Below are 26820 nucleotides of genomic sequence, written 5' to 3'. Positions count from 1 at the left end.
AAAGATATTTTTGATATTATTTCTGCGGTATTGAACATTGATTTACAACCTCATCCTATTTCTGCAATTTTTGGTTTACCAATGATGGACTCACTCCATTTATCCTCTTCCGCTTGTCGAATGATTGCATTTCTTACACTAATGGCTAGAAGATCTATTTTGTTGAATTGGAAAGAAATTAATCCTACTGTATTTCATTGGTTTTCTCAAACTATGTTATGTCTAAATTTAGAAAAAATTAGAAGTGGTGTATTTGATACTTCTATTAAATTTGAAAAGATATGGAGACCATTTATTCAATATTTTCATATGATGTAATATGACTCTGTTCCAAGCCTATTTGATTTTCCAGTTTTGATTTTATATATGTTGAGAGGATCGGAGTTGACGACACTGATGATTTTGTATTTTTGTGAGATATTATAAACAGCCCTTTTTTTTCTTTTTCCAGTTTTCTTTTTCTCTTTTTTCTTTTTTTTGTTTTTTTTCCTTATTAGTTACTAGATTATTAGATTAGTTTTTTTGAATAATTTTTTTTCTTTTTCTTTTTTCTGTTTTTTTAAATTATATATTATGATATACCTAGGTTTGCCTTGTTTATTTATATATTGTATCGTCTATGATTTGGGAATACTCATTTATACTGTAATCATTGCTTATGTATTCTTTCATGTTCAGTTGAAATGTGTATGTTTGTAATCCCATTATCTATGTATCAATTTTGTTGATATTAATAACAATAATAAAAAGATTGAAAAAGGATAAAGTAATTCCAAATAGGTGTTCTATTAGAATTTGATTATGAAGAGGTAATAACAGCATGGACTATAGATTCCAATTTAATTAGGAACAACAGTAGTAAAAGTTTCCTCTCCCTTCCCCCTTCGAGAATGGATGGACTTACCCCAAGGGTCAATATAAAAGTCACTAGTTTTCCAACTGTGTCATACTGACTTGGACTAAGGTGCAGGGGGCACAAATTCCAGATGATAAAACTTTGAGGCATGGTGAATATACCTCAAGAAAATATAGCAAAGTGAATAGAAAGGTAATAGAGGAAACTTAATACAGTGAAACTTAACGTTACATTTTAGTAAAACAAGAGCCTATATTTACTAGAGGGCAATTCTATACATGTCATTATGAATCAAACCAATTTTTCAATATATATACACATAGAAACATAGAAAACCTACAGCACAATACAGGCCCATCTGCCCACAATGCTGTGCCAAACGTACTTAGAAATTACCTAAGGTTTCTCATAGCCTTCTATTTTTCTAAGGTCCATGTACCTATCCAGAAGCCTCTTGAAAGACCTTATTGTATCTGCCTCCACCACAGTCACCGGCAGCCCATTCCACGCACCCACCACTCTCTGCGTAAAAAATCTCCCCCTGACATTCTCTCTGTACCGACTTCTAAACACCTTAAAACTCTGGTCTCTTGTGTTAGCCATTTCAGCCCTGGGACAAAGCCTCTGACTATCCACATGATCAATGCCCAAAATCTTATACATTAACTTATACTGATTCAGTTGTTGCCCAGAATAAAGAAGTCCTCATTCACAGTGCCCAAAGTCTGCTGTGTTTGAAGAATACTAGACTCTACAAACAGTCTGCTTTGCCACAGTCCATCAGTGCGGCCATGAGCTGGAGCTTTACAAAGAACAATTAGAAACAGAAAAAACACCTGCCATACAAAACAACAACATAGCCCAGTTGCCAGATCTTTGCCACTTAGTAAACCTACAGATATAACTTTTTAGACTCCATATGTCCTCTTCAAAATTATTCACCCTCCTTTGTGTAACCAGCAATCATATCTTCAGCATTTTCAGATGTGTTTCAAAGATCTCCCCTCATTCTTCTGAATTCCAGCAAGTACAGTCCCAGTGGACTCAATCTCTCCTCGTAGTCTAACCCCCTCATCTCTGGAATCAACCCAGTAAACCTCCTCTGCACCACCTCCAAAGCCAGTATATCCTTCCTCAAGGAGACCAGAACTGCATGCAGTACTCCAGATGTAGCCTCAACAGTACCCTGTACAGTTGCAGCATAACCTCCCTGCTCTTAAATTCAATCCCTCTGGCACCAAAGGCCAACATTCCATTGGCCTTCTTGATAGCCTACTGCAGCTGCAAACCAACCTTTTGTGATTCATGCACAAGCAACCTGTGTCATTAAACCATGTTACCTTGAAGTTTTCAAAGGGCCCTGTTATTACCCCTGTAATAATAACATCTGACATTTCTCATTACAGATTACTCAACTAGTGGCCCTGTAGTTTCCTCCTCTTTTAGCATGTCTGAGTAAAGCCACCCCTCATTTCTCTAATCTCCAAGGACATGGCAGATACATTTCTTCACTGTAACAGAAACTTCAAATATCCCCAAGATAACAGATGGGCTAATTTCAAAAAGAGAAGAATTTGAAAAGCTCCCAATCACAAGTGATAAAGTATTAGAGAATCTCATGGAGCTAAAAGGTGTACAAATCACCAAAATGCCATGAGAGCATAGCGGTTATCATGACGCTATTACATCTCGGGGCCAAGTTCAAAGTTCAGTCCTGGCATCGTCTGTAAGGAGTCTCTGTATGTCCTCCTCATGGAACTCGTGGGTTTTCTGCAGGTGCTCCAGTTTCTTTCAACAGTTCAAAAATGTACTAGGTAGGTTAACTGATCTTTGCAAATTGTCCTGTGATTAGGTTAGGATTAAATCAGGATTGCCAAGGGTTGCTGGGCAGCACAGCACAAAAGCCCAGAAGGGCCTATTCCGCACTGTATCTCTAAAATAAAAATAATATCCTTCACGGCATTTAAAGAAAATGACTAATGAGATAGTAAACTCATTGATAAAAACAAACATTCTGTGAATGCTGGAAATCCAGAGCAACACACACTGGAGAAACTCAACAGGTCATGTAGCATCTATGGAAATGAATAAACAGTCGATGTGCCTTTCCAGTCCTGACGAGAAGGGGGAAAGGGGGAAGGTGCCAGAATATTGTTGGCAAATGCAGGAGTCAATAATCAAAAAGAAAATAGCTAAATATTTGGCAAAGATGAATATAATGAAACAAAGTCAACACAGTTTAGTGAAAAGTACATCATGATTAATAAATTTGCACAAATTCTTTGACAAGGTGCCACAGAAGTGATTGGCGCATAAATTAAGAGCCCAAGGTATCAGAGGAAGCATGTAAGCATGCATTGTAAACTGGCTGCAAATGGAAAACAAAGAGCTGGAATAAATGAGTCCTTTTTAAGATTGGAAGGCTACAAGGAGTACCAAAGGGCTGTTGGCCTTCAATTATTTACCATTCATTTTAATAAACTGGAGGGAACAAAATACAAGGTTTTCAAATTTTCTGCCAATACAAAAGTAGATGGAAATGCATGTTGTAATAATGACATTGTGATAAAGATAGATGCAGTGCTAGAGTGAAATCCCAGCAAATAGAGTTTATGAGAAGAGTGGAATCACGTATTCAGTAAGAAGAATCCAAAGGCAGATTATCTGAAGGGGAACTCTGAAAATTGAGTGAAGTTCAGAGGGATCGAGATACTCTTTTACATAGAAACATAGAAAATAGGTGCAGGAGTAGGCCATTTGGCCCTTCGAGCCTGCACCACCATTCAGTATGATCATGGCTGATCATCCAACTCAGAACCCTGTACCTGCTTTCTCTCCATACCCCCTAATCCCTTTAGCCACAAGGGCCATATCTAACTTCCTCTTAAATATAGCCAATGAACCTGCCTCAACTGTTTCCTGTGGCAGAGAATTCCACAGATTCACTACTCTCTGTGTGAAAAAGTTTTTCCTCATCTCGGTCCTAAAAGGCTTCCCCTTTATCCTTAAACTGTGACCCCTCGTTCTGGACTTCCCCAATACTGGAAACAATCTTCCTGCATCTAGCCCAGGCATGGGCAAACTACGGCCCGGGGGCCATATGCGGCCCGTTAAGCTTTTTAATCCGGCCCGCAGAACTTGATGAAATTATATTAATAAACCTTGTTAACGTTTTTTCCCCGCAATTCTGGCATTTTCCCAATAGATGACGCACTCTATATACATTGACCTTTGTTGAGGTGCAGCGTATTACTCCACATTTGTGCTTTACTCTTTGGTCGGCTCTACCTATTTGTGTGAACAGGCGTTCAGCGTCATGAACATCAACAAAGCCAGCCACAGATCCAAGTTAACTGATCAACACCTCAGATCCATCCTGAGAATCGCCACAACAAAACTAAATCCAGACTTTGATGCGCTGGCTAAAAAGGGAGACCAACAACACTGTTCCCACTGAAATTAAAAATAAGTTTCTTCGTTGTGTTATGTACAAAATGCATTTGAAAATATTTTTTTCAATAAGCCTTACATGTTACATGTCATTTCTGTTAAGTGATGGACATGAGTAGTGCGCAGGTGCACGTACGTTCTCAAAATAAAAAATGCGCTCCAGATCAAATAACACGCTCCGCATACTGGCACGCTGTCACTGTTCTCTCCTTGTGCTGGTCGTTGTTGAGTTTTGGCACAGAGGACAATTGAATAAGAAGGAGAGTGATGATGATAATATCTTGAAGGATAACAGAATTTTCAGTGCTTTAAAATAATAACTGTTACTATTAAAAAAAGCTGTATCTTATTCATTTAATTTTCAGTGTTTTAAAAGTCATTCAATAAATAGCTAAATACCATGGGACTTCAAAGACAGATATTTTGTTGTAATGCATTTGTTCATTTTCAATTGAAATTAAAGCACATGTTTTCTACATATCCCATGATATTTTATTTTCTCTTATGAGGTGTATTACCAAAACACTCCGTCCATCTGCTCCTGGTCCGGCCCCCCTGTCAAATTTTAGAACCTTTTGTAGCCCACAAGTCAAAAAGTTTGCCCACCCCTGATCTAGCCTGTCCAATCCCTTTAGAATTTTATATGTTTCAATAAGATCCCCCCTCAATCTTCTAAGTTCCAGCAAGTATAAGCCTAGTTGATCCAGTCTTTCTTCATATTGCCATCCCAGGAATCAATCTGGTGAATCTTCTTTGTACTCCCTCTATGGAAAGAATGTCTGTCCTCAGATTAGGTGCAAATCAACAGGCAGGTCCAACAAGTAGCTAATGCATAAAATGACCCTTTGGCCTTTACTTGGATGGAGTTACAGTATGTGCTAGGAAGTTTCTGAACCCTGTAGAATGTTCTGTTTTTGCATAAATATGACTTAAAGTGTGATCAGATCTTCACGTCCTAAAACTAGATAAAGGAAACCCAATTAAATAAACAAAAGTTATACTTTTTCATTTATTGAGAAAAATGATCCAATTACTACATGTATTTGTTCGAAAAAGTATGTGAACCTCTAGTGTAATGCCTTTTACAAAGGTATTTGGAGTCAGGTATTCCAATCATTGAGATGAGATTGGAGGTGTGGGTCATAGAGGTGCGCTGGCCTAAAAAAAGGCAAAGTCAGGTTACAGACAGTCTGCTCTTCTCAAGAAAGATCTGTTTATGTGCACCATGCCTCGATCAAACTTTCAGAGGACCTTAGAAGAATTGTAGGGATTCATGAAGTTGGAAAAGGCTACGAAAGCACTTCTAAAGACCAGAGTATTCATCAGTCCACAGCAAGAGGAACTGCCTACAAATGGAGGAAACTCAATACTGTTGCTACTCACCCTGGGAGTGAGCATCCTGCGAAGATCACATGAAGAGCATAAGATGCAATGCTGAAGGAGGTGAAAAAGAACCCAAGAGTAACAGCAAAAGATCTGCAGACACCTCTAGAGCTCTATGTTCAAGTGTCCACTACTCAAATAAAAACACTGAACAAGAATGGTGCCCATGGACAGATACCACAGAGGAAATAACTGCTTTCCAAAAAAAACACTGCTGCATATCTCAAGTTTGCAAAAGACCACCCGGATGTTCTACAATGCTTCTGGGACAATGTTCTCTGGACAACAGAGACAGAAGTTGAACTTTTTGGCAGAAATGCACATTACAATGATTGGAGGAAAAAAGGCACTGCAGACCAACACCAAAACTTCACCCCAACTGTGAATCACGGTGGAAGGAGCATCATGGTTTTAGGGCCGCTTTGCTTCCTCAGGGAACAATTGTAAAAAGACATTTTACAGGAGAATATCAGGGTCACCTGAAGCCAATGGTGCAGGACTGATCAACAGTTACCAGAAACATTTGTTTGAAGTTATTGCTGTACAAGGCAGATGGTGTCACATCAGTTACTGAAAGCAAAGGTCATATACTTTTTCCAACAAATACATATAATATTGGATCATTTTGCTCAATAAATAAATAAGTATAATGGGTTTTTTTTGTTATTTAATTGGGTTCTCTTTATCTAGTTCATGACTTACATGAAACCTGATCTCATTTTAGGTCATAATTATGCAGAAACAGAAAATTCTAAAGGGTTCACAAACTTTCTAGCACCACTGTAAAGTTTAAGAATAGGAAATTAACTTTCTCCCTGCATCTAGCCTCCCAAGACTTAATAAGAAATGTGTGATTCATTCATCTAATGTGCAAGAATGATTTAGCATGTCATATGATAGATTCATCATCTGAAGATCCAGTCTGATGAATCTTTCCTGTGCTTCCTCTAAAGTATATTACTTTTACATAAGGAAACTTCATTTATTTTCATTCTCCCCCCCACCCCCGGATTCATCACAGCTTGGTATGGCAACTGCTCAATGCGTGACTACAAGAAACTATAGAGATTTGTGTACACAATTTAGCATCTCACAGAAGTCATAAATTTGTAAATAATTTTGTTAATACATTTTAAATGTTCCATAGTTCCCACATCTGTCTTCCTCAAAAAACATACCAAATTGATAGAATGTTCTTTCCATTTTAAGTACAGCAGCAATGTGAACTATTTGGCTATCAATTTAGTAGAGTAAGGCATCTCGACAACCTTGCTTTGTTAATTGATTCTGTCATTATTTTTAATTTTACTCATTTTGTTCTTCTTTACTTACTTTAGCAATTTTGAGAACTTTATAAAGTACTCTATTATAGGTAGAAATTATGCTTTATATTATTCTAGTGTGAAGTAACAGTATTGTAGGCTGTTATAAACACTGCACAATGCTGATAGACTAAGATTTTAAAAGGGTAATGTTCTCTTTTGGCATCTTAAATCATGACTAAAAGGCAGGAATAAGCTAAGAACTATTCTTCTCATAAAATTTTAAAAAGAATAAAAAATTCCTTTTGGGAAAAAAAAGTGTCATAGATATGCAGCACAACAGGCCTTTAGGTCCAACTGGTGAATGCTAACCAGGATACCCATCTAAACTGGTCCCATAGCTCATGTTTAGCCCATATCCCTCTAATCCTTCCCTATCATTGTACCTATCCAAGTACCTCTAAATGTTGTTAATGTACCTGTCTCAATTGAGATATTGCCACATATATGAAATAAAGCAAAAACATTTTTTGCAAACTGTTTAATCAGATAAGGTCATTGCATGACAGAGGAAAAAGCATAACAATGCAGAATAAAGTGTAACGGCTATGGAGAAAGTTCAATGCAAGTAAGCTATAAGGTGCAAGATCATAACAATGTAGATTGTGAGAGCAAGACCCCAATTTATTGTACAAGGGAAATAATTAATAGTGCTATAACAGAGAGGTGGAAGCTGTCCTCGAGTCTGCTGTTACATGTTTTAGATGTTTACATCTTCTGCCCAATGGAAGAAGGGGGAAAAGAGAGAATGTCCATGGTGTGTGGGGTATTTGATTATGCTGACCCCTTTACTGAAGCAGTAAGAACTATAGATGGAGTCCATAGACATGAATCTGGTTTCTGTGAAAGGCTAAACTGTGTGCACAACTCAGCAGTTTCACGAAGTCACACATTGAGCAGTTGCCATACTAAGCTGTCATAAATCCAAATAGGGTAACTTTGAAAAATAGGTAAGGGTCAACAAGGGCATGCCAAATCCCTTCATCCCCGAGGAAGTAGACGCACTGATGAGCTTTCTTGATGGTTGGAGTAGGACGGGCTACTGGTGATGTTGACTCCTAGGAACTTGGGAGTTCTCAACCTCAGCACCACTGGCATAGATTGAGCATGTTGACTGCCAGCTCTTTAGTTTTGCTGACAGAGGGAAAGGTTGTTGTCATAACACAATATTACCAAGCTCTTTATCTCCTTCCTGTACTCTGACTCAATCGCTATTTGACATATGGTCCATTATGGTGGTATCATCTTAAAATTGCAGATTAAAAGCAGTATCTGTCCACAAAGTCATGACACTTCCTCTGGCAGTGCATTCCATACCCTGACCACTCTCTGGATGAAAATATTGTCCAAGGTTCCGATTAAATGTTTCCCCTCTCACCTTTTACCTTTGGCCTCTAGTTCTTCATTCGCTAACCAGGGGAAAACAACTGCACCTTGACCTATCTATGCTCAACAAGATTAAATACACCTCTAAGTTCACCCCCCAATCTCCTACACTCCAATCAAAACAGTCCCAATCTGTCCAACCCCTCGAGTCCCAACAACATTCTCATAAATCTTCTCTGTACTCTTTCTAGCTTAATGACATCTTTTCTGTAGCAGGGTGACCAAACCTCAACACAATATCCCATATAAAATACTAGAAGTGTCACCATACAAGGTATCTATGGAGAGGAATAAACAGTCAATGTTTCTGTCTGAGACTGTCTATCAGGTCTCATGAGGTCTTCATGAAGGGCCTTGATCCCAAATGTTGACTGCTTATTCCTCTCCATAATGCTGCCTGACCTGATGAGTTCTTCCAGCATTTTGAGTGTGTCACCCTGGATTTCCAGCACCTGCAGAATTTCATGTTTATAATATCCCACGTGGCCTCTCAAACTTCGTGAACAGTGCAATACAACATCCCAACTTCTATACTTAATGCCCTGACTGAAGGCCACCATGTCAAAAGCCTTTTACATTACTGTCTACCCAAAATAACATTTTCAGAAAATAATGTACCTGCACACCTTGATCTCAGTTCTACAACACTTCCCATGACCCTATTGTTGACTATTGTCTTATCTTTATTTGTCTTCCCAAAATCTTTGATTTCAAAATCTCAAATTTGTTTTTCCTTGCACTTTTCCGAATTAAGCTGAATTTACTATTGTTCAGTCCACTTATTCAGCTGATCAAGAACCCACTAAATCCTGATGATCATCCTCATTGTCAACACCACCTAATCTAGTGTCATCTGGAAACTTACTAAATATGCCTTGTACCTTTTCATCCAAATCATATATGCAGAAGACCGCAGCAACAAACCTAGAACAGACCACTGGGGAACATCACTAGTCATGGGCCTCCAGTCTGAAAAATAACTTGCCACCATCACTTTTGTTTCCTACCATACTATCAATTAGCTAGCTCTCATTGGATCCCATTAATGTCTAACTTTCAATAGCAGCCTCTTACATGAAACCTTATCAAAGGCTTTACTGAAGTCCATACAGACTACATCTACTGCCCTATCCTAATCGACTTTTTTTAGCTTTCTTTAAAACACTCAAATTTATGAGGCACAAGCTTCCACACAGACAGCCAAAAAGATTATCCCTAATCAACCCACATTTCCAAATCCTTGTGCATTTTATCCCTTAGAATTTCAGTGAGTAATTTATCACATTAGGCTTACTGGTCTTTAATTCTCAAGTTTTTCTTTGCAGTTCTTTTTAAATAAATGCACAAAAATAGAACCTTTCAGCCTTCCAGCATCTCCGTTTAGTTTGTGCTAGCATTCTGGGTCTTCATTGCTCTCGCTCTGTGATCACAGGTGCACTTTCACCAAATTTATGTAAGAAAAAAACTGAAAACCCATAAGTAAGACGACAGAACATACAGTATCCAACACTACACAATGCAAGGTGCCTCATTCCAGCTTCATCTCTCAGTGTACATAAATATCATAACACAATTTGGGAAGAAAGGTTTATTGCAGCACGAAATTTTAAAAGTTGTAAGAAGTGTTTTCTAAACAAACTATATAGTCAGAATAAACATAAAAGTGTTTGAAGCAAAAGCATTAACTACTTCATTAACAAGGATATACTTTACAAAATGATCATACAAATTCATTTCATTACCCTTTGGTGTTGCTGTCAATTTTATATTGCACACTGCCTCCTGGTGATGGAATACAATTTCTGTTGTATCAAAAAGCTCTTCTCAGCTCCCCCCCCCCCCCCCCCACCACTTTTTTAAATTGTGTTTTTAGATACAAAAAGAGAATGCTGTCTTTTTAAATTGTTTAGTCTATCAGTATTATATTGTATTTAACACAACCAACAGTACTACTACTCCATACTAAATAATACAAAGCATAAATTTTACCTAGAATACTTTTAAAAAACATCAAAATTTCTAAAATTAGCTCATGTAAAACAAACCAATATTCTCAGATCTCTCTACAAGAGGGATTTGCACATCGTTTTCATTGCTGTGGTACTTACAATAGCAAGAACATTTATCAAATTAGGTAGGTTATTTGAGGAAGACAAATGGACATGTAAATATATTAACAAAATAGTCAAATTCAAAATAATTATTTTCAGAGAGTAAACTGACCTTTGCAATGGATTATGGCTAGCTTTCAGTACGCATAGATTCTCTTAACAATGTACAAATGAAGCTATACATTTTGCTCAAAGAGGGCATTTCATAGTTTATTTCTACTGTTGGAAATTAAACACTGAATTGAATAATAAGAATTAGAAAATTGATGTCAATAATGGTTTCCATGAAACTACTGGACAGTTGTAAATGTTCATAATTTGTTAACAGCCCATGAAAGTATATCTGCAATATTTATCCAGACCTATCAATGCAGTTGATTCCCAATTATTCCCTGAATTAACCTAGCAAACTACTCAGCCCAAGACAATAAGGGACATGTAGTAAATACTAGTCTTGTTTGCACTGGCCACGTCCCATGAACAAGTCAACAAAAAGATAGCTGCTATCAATAAAACTCCCAAATTACTCTGATTCTCTAGAGATTATTGGGCTGGATTACAGAAATTTAAGAGGAGAGGAATTTCCAAAATGTTTCTTTTCATAAATTTTATTCAGATTTTTCCTTTGCGCAGGTCTGTAATTTAGAGTTTTATCAGCATTTGGAGAGATGGGGGAGGTGTGTCCAAAGATGAAGCTGAGAAAAGAAGGTGTGCGAGTTTGCCCAATTCTCAATGTAATAGCTTTAATAGAGCTAGCTTCTCATAGTTGCATTCCAAATTTGAGTATATATGGCTATGGCAAAACTTACAGGTAATAATCAAGCAATTTTATACTGACTTTTCAAAACTGGATTTTCCAGTGCAGGGCTCAAACCTACCATGGGCGTTAACTGTTTAATGTTATGTTCTCTTCATGGATTTCCTCCAAAATCCGAAGACATCTGGTGAGTTAACTGGTACATTGCTCTTTTAATATTCATTGATCAAAGGGGAATTGATGTGTTCTTAAGAGAGCTACACTTATACAGCTAAAAGGATTGTTCCCTTAGGAGATGGCATGGGCCTGTTGGGTCCAATGGCTACTGCTGCATTGTACCTTTGCTTCCTCACCAAACAATCTTCCCAGATCCCAGGAATCCCTTACTCTGAGATTTGCACAACTGAACAGATTACAAATCTACACCAGGATTAGAACAACATACAAAGTACCTAATGGAACCCAACAGGTCAAGCAATGCTTATGAAGTGAGATTTTTCAAGGTGATATTTCAGTCAAGGCCCTTCATCTTGAGATCTTTCCAAAGGTTCTCAACCTGAAATGTTATTTGTCCGTTTCCTTCCTTGGATTCTGCCTGACCCACTGAGTTCTTCCAGTTCATTTGTTGTGGATTACAAGTTACAGCTGGAAATAGAAAAAGCGTGTCAGAAGGAAAATGTCAAGATAATTGTGGGAGATTTTAATATGAAAGTGGATTGAGAAAGTCAGGAAGATACTGGATCTCAGGAGAGGGAGTTTGTAGAATGCCTATGGGATTGCTTTCTGGAGCAACTTGTCCATAAGCCCACCAGGGGATCAGCTGTTTTGGATTGGGTGCTGTGTAATGAGCCTGAGGTGATTAGGGAGCTAGAGGTAATGGAACCCCTTGGAAGTAGTGATCATAATATGATCAAGTTCAGTTTCAAATTTGAAAAGGATAAGTTGATATCAGGTGTATCAATATTTCAGTGGAACAAAGGAAATTACAGTGGTATGAGAGAGGAACTGGCCCAAGTTGATTGGAAAAGTAAGCTAAATGAAGGGACAGTAAAGCAGAATTGGATGAAATTCCTACAAGAAATAAAGAGAGTGCAGGAAAAACATATTCCAAGAAAAAAGAAAATCATAAAGGAAAAATGACACAAATGTGGCTAACGAGAGAAGTTAAGGCTAAAATAAAAGCAAAAGAGGCAGCATATAAGGAAGCAAAAGTAGTGGGAAAACTGAGGACTGGGCGAATTTTAAAAATTTACAGAAGGAAACTAAGAAAGTCATCAGGAAAGAAAAGATGAATTATGAAAGGAAATTGGCAATTAACATAAAAAGGACACTAAGAGTTTTTTTAAATCTATGAAGAGTAAAAGAGTGACACGGGTAGTTATAGGACCTATTGAAAAGGATGCTGGAGAAATTATAATGGGTAACGAAGAGATGGCAGAGGAACTAAATGAGTATTTTGCATCAGTCTTCACAGTGGAAGACATTAGCAACATACCTGATAGCCAGAGGTCTCAGGGAATAGAATTAGGTACAGTCAAGATTACTAGAGAGAAAGTCCTCGAGAAGCTAAATAGACTAAGGATAGATAAGTCTCCTGGAATGGATGAAGTACATCCACGGGTTCTGAAGGAGGTGGCTTTGGAGATTGTAGAGGCATTGAAAATAATCTTCCAGGAATCAGTAGACTCTGGCACGGTTCCGGAAGACTGGAAGGTCGCAAATATAGTTCCGTTGTTTAAGAAAGGGGGGAGGCAGCAAAAAGAAAATTACAGACCTACTAGTCTGACATCGGTAGTTGTAAAGTTATTGGAGGCGATCCTCAAGGATGAGATTATGAATTACTTTGAGCATGACAAAATAGGCCCAAAGCCAGCATGGTTTCATGAAGGGAAGATCCTGCCTCACCAACCTATTGGAATTTTTTGAGGTAATCTCAAATAAGATTGACAAGGGAGAGGCTGTGGATGTTGTGTATTTGGATTTCCAAAAGGCCTTTGATAAGGTGCCGCATAAGAGGCTGCTTAATAAGATGAGGGCCCATGGAATTACAGGAAGGATATTGGAATGGGTGGAGCATTGTCTGATAGGCAGAAAGCAAAGAGTGGGAATACAGGGATCCTATTCCGGTTGGTTGCCGGTTACTAGTGGTGTTCCGCAGGGGTCGGTGATGGGGCCTCTTCTTTTTACACTGTATATCGATGATTTAGATTATGGATTAAATGGTTTTGTGGCTAAGTTTGTGGATGACACCAAGATAGGTGGAGGAGCAGGAAGTGTTGAGTGAGCAAAGAAATGGCAGATGAGATACAATGTTGAAAAATGTACAGTTGTACATTTTGGAAGAAGAAACAATCGGGCAAATTATTATTTAGATGGGGAGAAAATTCAAAAATCGGAAGTGCAAAGGGTCTTGGGGGTCCTAGTGCAGGATACCCTGAAGGTTAACCACCAGGTTGGATTGGCAGTAAGGAAAGCGAATGCTATGTTAGCATTCATTTCAAGAGGAATAGTGTATAAGAGTAAGGAGGTGTTGATGAGGCTCTATGGGGCACTGGTGAGACCCTATTTGGAATACTGCGTGCAGTTTTGGGCCCCCTATCTTAGAAAGGATGTGCTAATGTTGGAGAGAGTTCAGAGAAGAATCACTAGGATGATTCCTGGAATGCAGGGACTAACATATGAGGAGCATTTGTTGGCTCTTGGATTGCATTCATTACAGTATAGAAGAATGAGAGGGGATCTCACTGAAACATTTTGAATGTTGAAAGGGTTGGACAGAGTAGATGTGGAAAGGCTGCTTCCCTTGGTGGGTGAGTCCAGGACAAGAGGACACAGTCTTAGAATTAGAGGGTACTCATTTAAAACAGAGATGAAGAGAAATTTTTTTAGCCAAAGGGTCTATATTTATAGAATTTATAGAATTCGTTGCCACATACAGCTGTGGAGGCCCAATCAGTGAGAGTGTTTAAGGAGGAGATTGATAGGTATCTAATTAGACAGGGTATCATGGGATAAGAGAAAAAGCCGGAATTGGAACTAGATGGGAGAATGGTTTAGCTCATGGTGGAGTGGTGGAGCAGACTCGATGGGCTGAATGGCCTACTTCTGCTCCTTTGTCTTGTGATCTTGTGATTTGTCTGTTACTCCAGATTTGCAGCATCAGCAGTCTCTTGCGGTAACACCAAGATTAGAGCAAAGCACTAAATTCAGCAATACCAACATTTAAGACGAGCTCATGTAATCTGATCTAAAGAAGCTGCATTATAAAGTGACAAATATCCACTGGAATGCAATTGCATGAAGTTGCCTTAAGCAGTACCCCAGGATCAAGAATGGTTTGCTTCTACTATAGTTATGTGGGTTTTAAGGCAGCTAATGAGGAAAATGTAGAACTTCAGATGGAATAGATGGGATGGGTGACTGAGTATTTTGGGAAGCAGTGTGCTCACTCTGCTGCTTAAGTTGAGTGTCTGTTGTCTTAAGATTCTCAATGCCATTTCAAATGCCCTTCATCTTGAGTGAGCTTGAGCCAAGGACTAACTGGAAAAGTTGCTGATGTTAACAATTTTTCAAGCTATTTAGTAACCCTCTTGAATCCTATCCTCTGTCCACCTGGTGAGCTCTTACGGAGCTTGGAATAGTGCTCCCTTTTCATGGGGGTAGAAGAGGGGCTTGACGTTTGAGGTTTTTCTTAGAGCAGGTTGGTCCCATGGTTTTCTTTGTTTCATGACTGTGCAGGGAAGATAAATTTCAGGATTGTATACTGCATATGCACTTTAATAATAAATGTACTTTGAACCTTTAATCTTTGAACTGAGGGTAATTAAGGACCCAACAATTGGCCTAAAAGAGGATGTTGATATTGGTTCACTTATACTACCAATGGCTGAGGAAGATTTTGTAGACACAATATTAGTGTTACCTCTGCAGAGCTTTGAAGTGCCTTCTACAGCAGACCAAATCTCAGAAATGTACCAGACTTCCGAGATCTGGTATTTAACAAAATACCAGATTTGATATCTTGGTCTTTAAAACACTCTTTCCTTTCTATAGCCAAATGACATGCTGGTGCAATGAATTTGATTGTGAAGTTCATTGTTAATGTCTGCCTGAGTGAGAGGTGGCTCCTAAATATTAGGAGTTATTCAAATTATCCAGAATCTGTAAATCTTAATAGTTGGACGGTGATGTAACCTGAGGCAAATTTATGGAGGTCCTCATTCGCTGAAACAATGAGAAAAATAGACCTGAACTCAAATCTGCAAAAGTTTGCTAAAAAGCTGTCCCCAATTAAATGAACAATCTCAACCATTTTCTGCATACCCTTAACTTACAAGTTACTAAATTGTTGGAAGTAGCAAGTTTGATGTATTTGTAAAGTTAACATTTTAGTAAGGGATATTGCCTACTGAAGGCCACGTGAACGCTAGAGATCTTAAGAAGGGATTAACTACTACATTCTCATGTTTGCCCAGCCTCCGGCTACTGCTACTTCATTCAGGCAAAAAAGAATAAATAAATATTTAACACTGAATCGATATAAAACTATTACGTTTTGCCAGTTGCTACTGGAGAAAAACCATACCACTAATTCTATATAGCAGTTTATAAAAGCTGTATTTGCCATAAGATGTCAGAATAAGGCAGATTTATAGCTCAAGAGTCAGGGGAAGAAAGGGCATAGCTCAAAAGCTTTCAAACACATAGACATGAAAATTAGTATCATTAATAACAAGGGTCTAGTTGTACAAAAATAATATCAATGTTTTACAGTATACCACAGTATTGGGCAAATGCACTGAAAACCAGTCAAACAGCAAACATCAGCTTCATTATTCACCATAAATCAAAGTATACCGTTTTATTGACAAACTAATTTTAAGAACATACTTAACCAGTGAACAAAAACAACCTGGAGAAAAATAAAATCAAGTTTGCTCATCTTTTATCTTTCAATTCAGAGTTATGGATAAGCAACTCCCAAAATAACACAGTTAATGGGCTTAATAAATCATACCTTTGTCTTTTCTCTTCATCTTTCAGAACTTCATAGATAGCCACTAACTGAGAACACAAAAAGATTAGTATAAAAAATGTTTCATCAAAAAAATACAACAATGGTATGATAAAATGAACTAGAAGGCTGCCTTACCTGTCTAAATTGAATTTCTGCATTTTCTTCTTTGTTCTTGTCGGGGTGCAAGATCAAAGACATTTTCCGGTAAGCTTTCCTAATGTCTGCAGATGAAGAATCCTGCAAAAAAAAAATACAAAGTAGACTTTGTCAAAAACTCCAAAATCTCAATATAGTTTTATAAGCGAGGAACACAGCAAACCCAATGCAACTCCTCAGGCAATGTAATTTGAGCAAAAGCCATGTTGTGCACTCAGCTGCACATGACTAAACAGTCACTGTGTCTTACTTCCTTTTCTTTTTCACTTCTCTGAACGACTGCAACACAAAAAAGTCAGTATCTAGAAGGTTTTAAAGAAAGCATAAAGACCCTGTTCAATAGAGAAGCAAATAAGTAGTGAGAGGAATACACCAGGTTAATAACATGATACTGCCTAACAAGAGAGGCACCTGTTTCTTTTGAGACAAACTGTTTATTCAAGCTTTCCTACACTGAATTTTAAGAAAACTTTATACCAGCAGCAATATTTTTCTGTTTGATCAAAGAAACACCTTTATATATGATTGTGACTGTTGCCGAGCTTTTAAAACAAAGTAATCACTGGCAGATCTCTATACTGCATCTGCACAACATAAAACAAATCAAGCCTTAAATTTTACAATTCCAAAATTATAAACTACTGCACAAAATGTTCACAATTTAAAACTTATGGGAAAGTAGCGCAAGTTACACAAAACTACAGCTAATTAGCTTTGCTGCATTGTCTTAAAATGCAATCACAACTTCTCCACTATCAACTCAAGTCGCATATTTTAATCTCTTTTTAAACTGACTGAACATTTTATAGGTCAATAACTTTAATCATCTCCCCCTTGAAAATAAAATTTCTACAAACTAAGACAAAGAAAATTTGCATTTCATTTTATAATCAATCAACTTCAATTTTCCAAACAAGATACTCTTAACAATTCTCAAAAACGTAAAGGAAAACAAATTTAGAAACTTCCAATGCCATTTTACAGCATAATTCAGTAACTACTAGCCTGTCCTTTGCTTTCTCACTGAACAAAGCAGAATTTCCATTTCAAATTAATCAGAGAATGACAGATAGTTACCAAAACAAAAATGATGCATTTTTTAAGTCTTGGTTTGTTTAGAAAATAGGTAATACCTAAACAACTAAAATATGCAGATTATATTTTAATTTCAAATCAGCCTTGAAACAGAATAGTAAGAATAATTTGAACTAATGTGGTTTATTGAGGTTCAAAAGCATGATAAAGTTGAAAAATAATTTTTCAAATATTTGTTAAAATGTAATGAAAACTAACCACAATCTGATTTTTTTTAATTCATACTGCTAATTCAAAGTAAATATATTCTCCCTAACTTATTAATTACTCTTGAAGATAACATTTTAGGAAATTATTCCAACTTTGTTAGCACTATGGAAGTGAAAATGGATGCAAAGAAATCATCCACCTAGGGCTCAATTTTACTGTCAGTTACTGAGCATGCCAAAAAAATAGATATCAGATTTTGAAAAAGATATTAATATGCTGCATAATACAAATATATTTCACAGTTTGAATGTAATCTTTGCGACTTGTTTTAAATTTCTGCTGTACCAAAGTTGTTCAGTTATGTTAAAACCAATCACCGTACATCAAATAACACATCTTACTGTTTCGATGTATAGGTGACAAGTTAGTCTTATCTTATTCACAATATCGCCAAACAAATCATTTTGTTACTAAAACGTGTCTAATGCATTAATCAATAACTATAAGATTATTTTAGCTGTTCATATAAATAATGTATTCTTTATATTTTAGGAACAAGTTTGGGGAAAGAATACAACTACTGTAGATTAAATAACAAAATCAGGAGCTTAAAAGTGAATATGCAGAATCCAATAAAAATACTAACAGGCTAAAATATCATTTCACACCATCTCAAAAAGTATGCAATATTGATGGCCACCTTTATTCAGAAATACTTTAAAGAATCACTATTTAGAAAACATGCCTTATTTCTTTTAAATCTGATACAGAAATTCAACTTTCCTCATTTTTAAATGGTGAAAATTCAATATTTTTGTTATACGTACATTTTGAATGAGAAAAAAGCGAAGTGTAAAGCAAAGGCACTGGCCCAGCTCTCAAAATGCTCAGTCATTGCTTCATGCTTACAATAGAGGAAGAAGCCATAGTCACGCATATCCCCACATACCAATGCTACGTCATCCCTTGTGTCAAACCAAGCACAAGTTAGTAAGGACTTTTCATCACAGGATGAAAGCAACAACATAACTAAATGAGCTTGCAAATTTCATCAATCTCTAGTGTTTGATTTCAAGGATTACAATAGTCGCAGATCTCAAATTTTGGAGAATTAAAATAATGTACTTGGTAAAATTGGTGTGTCAAAATATGCACTTAGAAATTATAACTGGAATAAATCTGATATTTATGATTTTAAAAAATCCTACCATTATGTCATCCCTGGAGTAATAGCTCCTGACATATGAATATACTAAATCACAAGTGAATAAGGAATTTAGACTATTTTAGTGGTGCAGTGGGGGAGGTCCTGCTTGAAGCAATTCATCACTATTTTACATATTAATCCCAACCTTATACTAGCAATATGTACAGCAATTTATTTGGATTTATAATATTTACTCCACAGTGGAGCAGAGCCAATTATATAGTTCACACCGCAAGTTCCATCTTCTCCATATCTCAGTGATTGTTCACAGTCAAGTACTGTATCAATCTAAAGCTCAGCTGTTCATAGACAAGCCCAGTGCTAGCCTCACACACACCCACACATGCCACAAGGTCATAAGATACAAATCTGGAATAGGACGTGGAATTTTTCTCCACATTTTTTTAAAATCCCTAAATATCTTACCTCCCTGCCCCCACTTCTCCCAAGCTCTTAACACTGGTCTGAAATCACTGACCAGAAATCAAACCAGAACAATTTCAAAACATTGATTTAGAAGTTAGGAACTACTTCTGGAACTACAGCACTTAACAAGTAAATGACACTCGCAGTTTTGTCTCCATTAATATGAACATTTGACTTTAGAAACACTGAGAATGAATTTAAGATTGCCAGGTTAAAGACTCATTGGCCTGTATTCCACATTATTTTACACCACTATTATCAACACTTTCTCTGAATCACAATCAAATACAAAAATGTTAATTATTTTCCACTAATAAAATTTACAATAATAAATTTATTGTTTCTAGTTCCACTTTTAAAACAAATTCAACTCAATTACACCACAGAGCTATGCAGAACAAAAATGATGAATTTATACAAATTCCATACAGTACACAAGGTAGAGTGAAGTGATACATTTTACGTTAATCTGTTTGCCACTTCACATTTGGTAATACTTTATGGCTCGATCTCTCAATTAAGTCATCAAGATTACCAATCAAACAGATATCCAGCAGAAATGGGCTTTAGCCAAAACAGTCTACCCTTTTAAGAATGATGTTGCATACTTTCAATCAAGGGAACATGTATAATGATGAATATATTCTCCATATTCTACCTTATCTGGTCTTCCAGCTCTTGGTTTGTAGCTCCAAAATATGATTATGAAGACTAAAAACAACTTTCATTAGAATGGTTTTTTTTTTACACAGGAACAGCCTTGTTTTTTTAAAAATGTAATTGGTAGAAGAATCATACAAGTGTGTGAAATGCATGCTCCCAGTCAAACTTGTTTTTATTTACTTGAAATATAATCCATGCTTGACCTTGGAAAGAATTCTGCAATAAAGTTAAGAAGGCAAAGACCAAAACTGTTGGGAGTGCTACCAGTAACATTTTTATCTCCAGTATATCTGTACAAATGTATTACTGTGCTGATGCTTAACTATGTTAATTAAATAAAAAAGATGCAAATAATGAATTATTCCATAGAAGATTACAACACAAAGAACCTTTATTTCTACCAACCTATAATAATTGCATATTTTCTGGTCATCGTGAGCTATTATAATATTTATAAAAATAGGGACAAGAAGAAAAAAACTACTAGGAAACTTGTTTTATTTTAAAAGCAGCTGCATTTACAGATTTCATGAAGCACTCAAACAATATTTTTAACAAGATATAAAGGGCAAAAAAATATAAATTACAATCTACAAGATAACTTGACACAGATAAATGCAGACAAGAAATTTAGTACCATTAGTATAAAAATTATATTCCATAACCCAGCACATAAACAGTTTCAATAATGAAGCAGGAGAATAGTTAAAGTCAATAAGTTACGTCTCCCTGATGTGAATAAAGTCCAAACTGCATTAACGCGCAAATTAGCTCAGGGATGCAGCATGCACCCCTCCCCCATCTCCATCAGTTTTTAATTAAGAACTCGCCTTCACTAAATTAAAAAAAACTCAAATAAAATCACATGGTACACAATGGTTGCTTGCCAATTTCCAATCATTATTCAGGCTGGCAGTGAGAATAATATTCAAATATGTCTTTCCCTGAATGTAAAATATATATTGGAGGCAGTAAGTAATCCCTTGACAGTGATGCTGGGCAGAACAAAAAGACATACATGTGTTTTTTTTTTAAATTGTGGAGATTATCTCAATTAATTAAGAGTAGCAATGTTTAACCTCTCTGTCTAACAGGGACATATATGGGAGCAAAAATCAGTGCTGCATCGAGCTGTACAACCAACATGAAAGAGAGATTCAGAAGGATTTGCACTCAGGAGTTAAGAGTTAGATAATTCAATTGAGCCACTGTGCACATGCCACAGATAAATATCCCCTTTGGTAGAGAGGAACTCGGAAATACATTTGCTGTGAACATTAAAGACCATGTGAACAGCAAACAGATAAATCTAGAGACACATGGAACACAATAAAGTATGCAAGAGGGCAAGTGAGCACGATTCTGTGCTTGGAAAAGGAAAGGCATGTAGTTAGGGGTGGGGAGGGGTGAGAGAGAGAGAGAGAGAGAGAGAGAGAGAAAGAAAGAAAGAAAGAAAGAAAGAAAGAAAGAAAGAAAGAGAGAAGGGTGTTATTTGTCTCTTTCCACTAGATTGACTAAAACAGCCAAACCTCGAGAACGAAGATTACTACCACAATGATTACTATTAGACTAACCCAAGCAACCAAATTTAGGATCCAATTGTTTGCAATTAGCTAGTTTGCTATAATCTGATCACACATTTCATCAAATACTTCTAAGTGCAATTAATACATCATCTTCCCTATAGATTCACAAGCTTAATTGTAATGCCTTTCTCATTATATGCCACTGTATATTAGGCCATATACTTTTAGCAAAATGTTAATAAAGATGTCTAGAGCTATTTCTCATACCATCCTTAAAACACCCAACAAGGCAACACTTTATATATAATCATTCTCTCACACACACAATTTACATGTTCTCAATTGGAAACATAACTAAACAAACTAAAACTACAGCATTACACTGGATGGAGTATAACTATAGAAAATGAGTTTCAGGATATGCCAATAGCTTCAATTCAACTACATTTCTTTAACATGCAAAGTCACATTGAAAGAAATTCATCCAAAGTAAAGAACTAATTTTAAAATAAGTTCTCTTTATATTACTATAAAAATAGATTAGATTTACAAACCGCATTCAGGAATTTCATTTTAAATTGCAAATAACATGAAATAAAACAGAATGTTAAAATCAGATGTACAAAGGAAGGAATACAACAAGAAAGTAGAACAGTGTGGGTGGAAAGGAAAACAATTGCAGGAGCTTGTGAGGAAACAAAAGTCAAAGAGCTTCAAAATTTCCAAAATAAGTGCCATATCCATCACAAAAATAAAAGTTATGTTTGCAACTATGTCTTTAATGACCTCCCAAGAATGACATTTGACAGCACAGACATCTGTGTCCTGGTGTACAATTTTAAATTGTTTCTAACTGTTTTGTTCTTTCCCACAGGATCATTAATGATTCACTCTAAAACTGCACATGTATAAATTTGTACTGGTCAGCTACAGAAACTAGGAATTTCTATTGTAGGAGTTCCTCAAAAAGGTCTTATAATCCTGAAGCCCAAGAAAGAGGCTTTTTTATACAATTGATATACAATTGGGGAAAAGCAAAAATTGTAAAAAGGCGGCAATTAATGCAAATGTTAAAAGGAATTCTCCACTGTTAACCATTTCTTTTGATTTGTACTTCAATAATTTTGTGCATCCATACATGATTGGTGCTTGTTTACAGTAAAATCTCAGTAAAGCAAAAAGTAAAAAAATTCTTCAAGATTTTCATATTACTTGTTTTTTCCAGGTTCCTATGACAGCTCATTATTTCAGTAATTTGTAGTGGACTGAATGCCCTACAGTGTTTATGGAAAATTTTAGAAGGTACATATTTTCTCAATTATTTTCAACTTTTTGGAGAATTTTCTACGATCAAACTCGCACTGATACTCTAGTTTGACTTTTTTCAACTTTATGCATAAATGCTTAAGAATTTGAAACAATTGCTGAGGTGTTAAAATTTATACATTTTGCATTTTAGTTCACACTGTTCCTGCACACCACTCCCACACCACACCCTAAGAAATAGGGATGAAAATGAGAAAGATTAATTTTCAAAAATTTTGCATTCTAAAAATTATAAACTACACTTATCATGGCTACTCAGTAACATCTGCTGACTTTCATGGCAATGAATACTAAGGCTATGTGCATACGTTCATTAATTACCTTAAAATGATGGGTTGAATATGTAGGTCTTCTGATTCATTTGTAAATAATCAGTTTCCTTCTTGTAACAAATTATAAAATGGCAAGCTCCACAGCACTGCCATCATGTGGTTAGTCAGGATGTCACAGCTGATGCTCTGACATGGTTTCATTGTGGTTTTGCTCTTGCTGGAATGTTTTTTTTAAAATTAGTATCAAATCCTTACATCCCTTTTGCTTCTTAGATTAACATTATTAATGCACAAATGCAATACACCCATCACCAATAATTTCCAAAATAAGCTAGTTGCCATAAGATTTCATTCAGAGCACTCCAGTATGACACGGTTGGGCTCAGCAGGATACAATATTTGAATCAATCTTGATTTACCTCATTCCTACTATTCAGTGAAACAAAATCCAATCCATTTCTATTTCAGCTCTTGAATAAACTTTTTAAAAATGTAGCAAATAGCTCCAGGTGGAAAGAGCCACTGCTACATCTCAAGTCACCACGGCAGTATACAGACTACTACTTGGAGAATAGAGCCACAAAGAGCTTAGCTTGCTCCATGACAGCAACAAGCGTAGCCTCCAGCAAGATGAGCCATTTGAAATGCTTCCAAACAACATCTGTGTCATTCTCAAAAGCAAAAGCCAGTTGTGAATCATCTATCACTGGTGCCAAAGGCCCAAATTTGAGGTTTGGTACCAGCCTAAAAGCTGAGTTGTAGTTTCCTGAACTCGCACCCGACATTCTGAGACACAACAGTCACAATGTCACTCTTAACAGACCAAAAGCCAAATTAACATAAACTATTCAAAAGTAGATAAGATTTATAATATCAATATTTTATATACATTTTACTTTATATCAGTGGTCAATTACCACTGATCATAGAAACATAGAAAACCTACAGCACAATACAGGCCCTTCGGCCCACAAAGTTGTGCCGAACATGTGCCTATCTTAGAATTTACTAGACCTCCCCATAGCCCTCTATTTTTCTAAGCTCCATGTACCTATCTAAAAATCTTTTAAAAGACCCTACCGAATCTGCCTCTACCACTGTGGCCGGCAGCCCATTCCACGCACTCACCACTCTCTGCATAAAAAAACTTACCTGACATCTCCTCCGTACCTATTCCCCAGCACCTTAAACCCGTGTCCTCTTGTGGCAACCATTTCAGCCCTGGGAAAAAGCTTCTGACTATCCACACGATCAATGTGTCTCGTCATCTCATCAATTATCAGTCTGCAAAATGTAATTTTGTTTAATCTTGAAAATTTAATTGATATAAAAAAGAACCTCTGTTTAACTTACATAATAATACAGCAATTGTTAATGTTGCAAAATGAAACTAAAAAATGCAGTGGCTCTTTCCACTTTAAGCTATTCACTACATTTTAAGTCTGAGGGCTGATTTAGAAATAGATTTGATTCTATAAGGATGATTTACTGTAATTTGATAAAAAGACAATAAAAATGCAGCCAAGGTTAATGAATGGATGTTATATACATTTCAAAACATAAACTCATTTTAACATTATATTATGTGTCATGCTATATAATTACAAGTCCTTTCTCCAAACCAAAATCTGAATCAGGATATTAACCAAAAGGAGGTTGAGGGTAATAATGCTAACAAAGAATAAAATACAATAAGATTTAAGAAATACTGCACACAATGCAATTTTATGTCAGTTAAATTTTAACATCGTACAAAAAAACAAAAATAAAAAGTTGAATGGAGAAGAACAAAGGAATGTGGTAACCAGCGAATCGTAAAAATGGAATAAGCTGTTGGCACGTGGCCAGGTGGTTAAGGCATTCGTCTGGTTATCTGAAGGTCACTAGTTCGAGCCTTGTCTGAGGCTTGCATGTGTCCTTGAGCAAGGCACTTAACCACACTTTGCTCTGAGACGACACCGATGGCATGGGGAGGGGAGACTGCCGGTCTTCCACAAAAAAAACCTTGACCAGGCTTGCGCCCTGGAAACTTTCCAAGGTGCAAATCATAGAACATAGAATAGTACAGCACATTACAGGCCCTTCGGCCCACAATGGTGTGCTGACCCTCAAACCCTGCCTCACATATAATCCCCCCACCTTAAATTCCTCCATATACCCGTCTAGTAGTCTCTTAAACTTCACTAGTGTCTGCCTCCACCACTGACTCAGGCAGTGCATTCCACGCACCAACCACTCTCTGAGTGAAAAACCTTCCTCTAATATCCCCCTTGATAAATCCATGGTCAATCGAGACTAACAGAGGCCTGCACACACACATACAAAAAGGAACATTACTGCTCAGTGAACATGCTAACAAGATACAACAGTCCCCCACCCCAAAAAAAGTGTTGAATTCATAAAAGTCAACAAAACTATTTTTTGCCTTGTTAAGGTGCAAGTTCACAAATTATTTCAAAATTCAAAAGGTAGTTGACCCAAAGACAAAGTGCTTCCAAAAGAAAGGAAGCTTCTACAAGACAAGGGTAGAGGTGGGTCAGTAAGAAGACTTCAGCCACGTAACAATGGTACAATGAAAAGAAAAATGAAATGTCTTTTGTAGTGTTATATAACTGAATACAATCAGGCTGATTACACAATCGTTCCACACTACTTCCATATTCCTACATTTCCCCCTCCCCCATCCAAAAACCCAAGTGAATGCAATACGCAGAGCATTTTCAATCAACGAAGACAGAATTTCAAATTCTAGATTCCACAGCCAGAAGTAACAACATGCAGGCATCTTTCATGATAAACTCAAAATTTTATATGCTTCAATGAGATATTTCTTAGTCTTCCAACATGCAGGCATTTTAGGTTTCTCTACAAAGGAAGAAGGCACTGCCAGTGTAATTATTTATGTAGACAATAGCCTGTTTCCACATGTAGATCTTTATTTGGTCATTAGTGAAGAAAATAGCAAACAGATTCTTGAAGTAACCACACTAATCATATTTTATGAAGCCATTTCGTAACTCCCCTGCTGTTATATTCCATGACCCAGCTGATGAAGGCTAGCATCTAGCTTTCTCACTATCCTATCTACATACATAGCTACTTTCAGTGGTAAGACAAGAAATACCGCAGATGTTGGAAATACAAGACAATATAACATAAAATGCTAGATGAACTCAGGTCAGGCAGCATCCACAGAAAGGAACAGTCGATGTTTCACTCCAAAACCCTTCTTCTGTACTGGAAAGGAAGGGGGAAGATGCCAGAATAAAAAGGGTGGGGGGGGGGGGAAGAGAAGGAGAATAGCTAGGTGATGCCAGGCTGTTGGGAAAGGTAAAGGGCTAGAGAGGAAGGAATCAGAAAGGAGAAAAGAATGGACCATCGGAGGAACAGGAAGAGGAGGGGACTCCGGGAAGGTGACAGGCAGGTGAGGAGAAGGGGCAAGAGGCCAGAATGGGGAACAGAAGAGGGGAGGAATAGAGTATTTTTTACTGGAAGGAGAAATCGATATTCATTCCATCAAGTCGGAGGCTACCCAAATGGAATATAAGCTGTTGCTCCTCCACACAGATGGTGGCCTCATTGTGGCACCCCTCAGAGTGGAAAGTAACACCTTGTATTTTGTCAAGTCAAGTCACTATTTATTGTCATTTCAACCATAACTGCTGGTACAGTACACAATAAAAATGAGATGTTTTACAGGACCATGGTGCTACATGA

The 26820-nt window shown here is 36.8% G+C and overlaps 1 protein-coding gene across 2 annotated transcripts in view; it reads right to left on the bottom strand.

The window, feature by feature from the left end:
- The window catches only part of dnajc1 (DnaJ (Hsp40) homolog, subfamily C, member 1), a 193264-nt gene that overhangs the window by 133462 nt on the left and 32982 nt on the right, over nt 1-26820 (bottom strand). The window contains exons 1-3 of one of the 2 annotated variants that reach the window (XM_059972108.1): nt 18511-18595; nt 16418-16519; nt 16283-16329 (exon numbers count right to left, since the gene is read on the bottom strand). In XM_059972108.1, coding sequence (XP_059828091.1) covers nt 16283-16329; nt 16418-16480 — 110 coding nt within the window. In that variant the 5' untranslated portion in view covers nt 16481-16519; nt 18511-18595. Of the gene's footprint in view, nt 1-16282; nt 16330-16417; nt 16520-18510; nt 18596-26820 lie in introns of those variants that run through there. The other variant, XM_059972107.1, reaches the window with a different exon arrangement.

The sequence above is a fragment of the Hypanus sabinus genome, chromosome 6 (genome assembly GCF_030144855.1).
Source record: "Hypanus sabinus isolate sHypSab1 chromosome 6, sHypSab1.hap1, whole genome shotgun sequence".
In the NCBI taxonomy this organism is placed as follows: domain Eukaryota; kingdom Metazoa; phylum Chordata; class Chondrichthyes; order Myliobatiformes; family Dasyatidae; genus Hypanus; species Hypanus sabinus.
The sequence above is the reverse complement of the archived record's forward strand: the minus strand, read 5'-3'. Positions and strand labels throughout refer to the sequence as shown.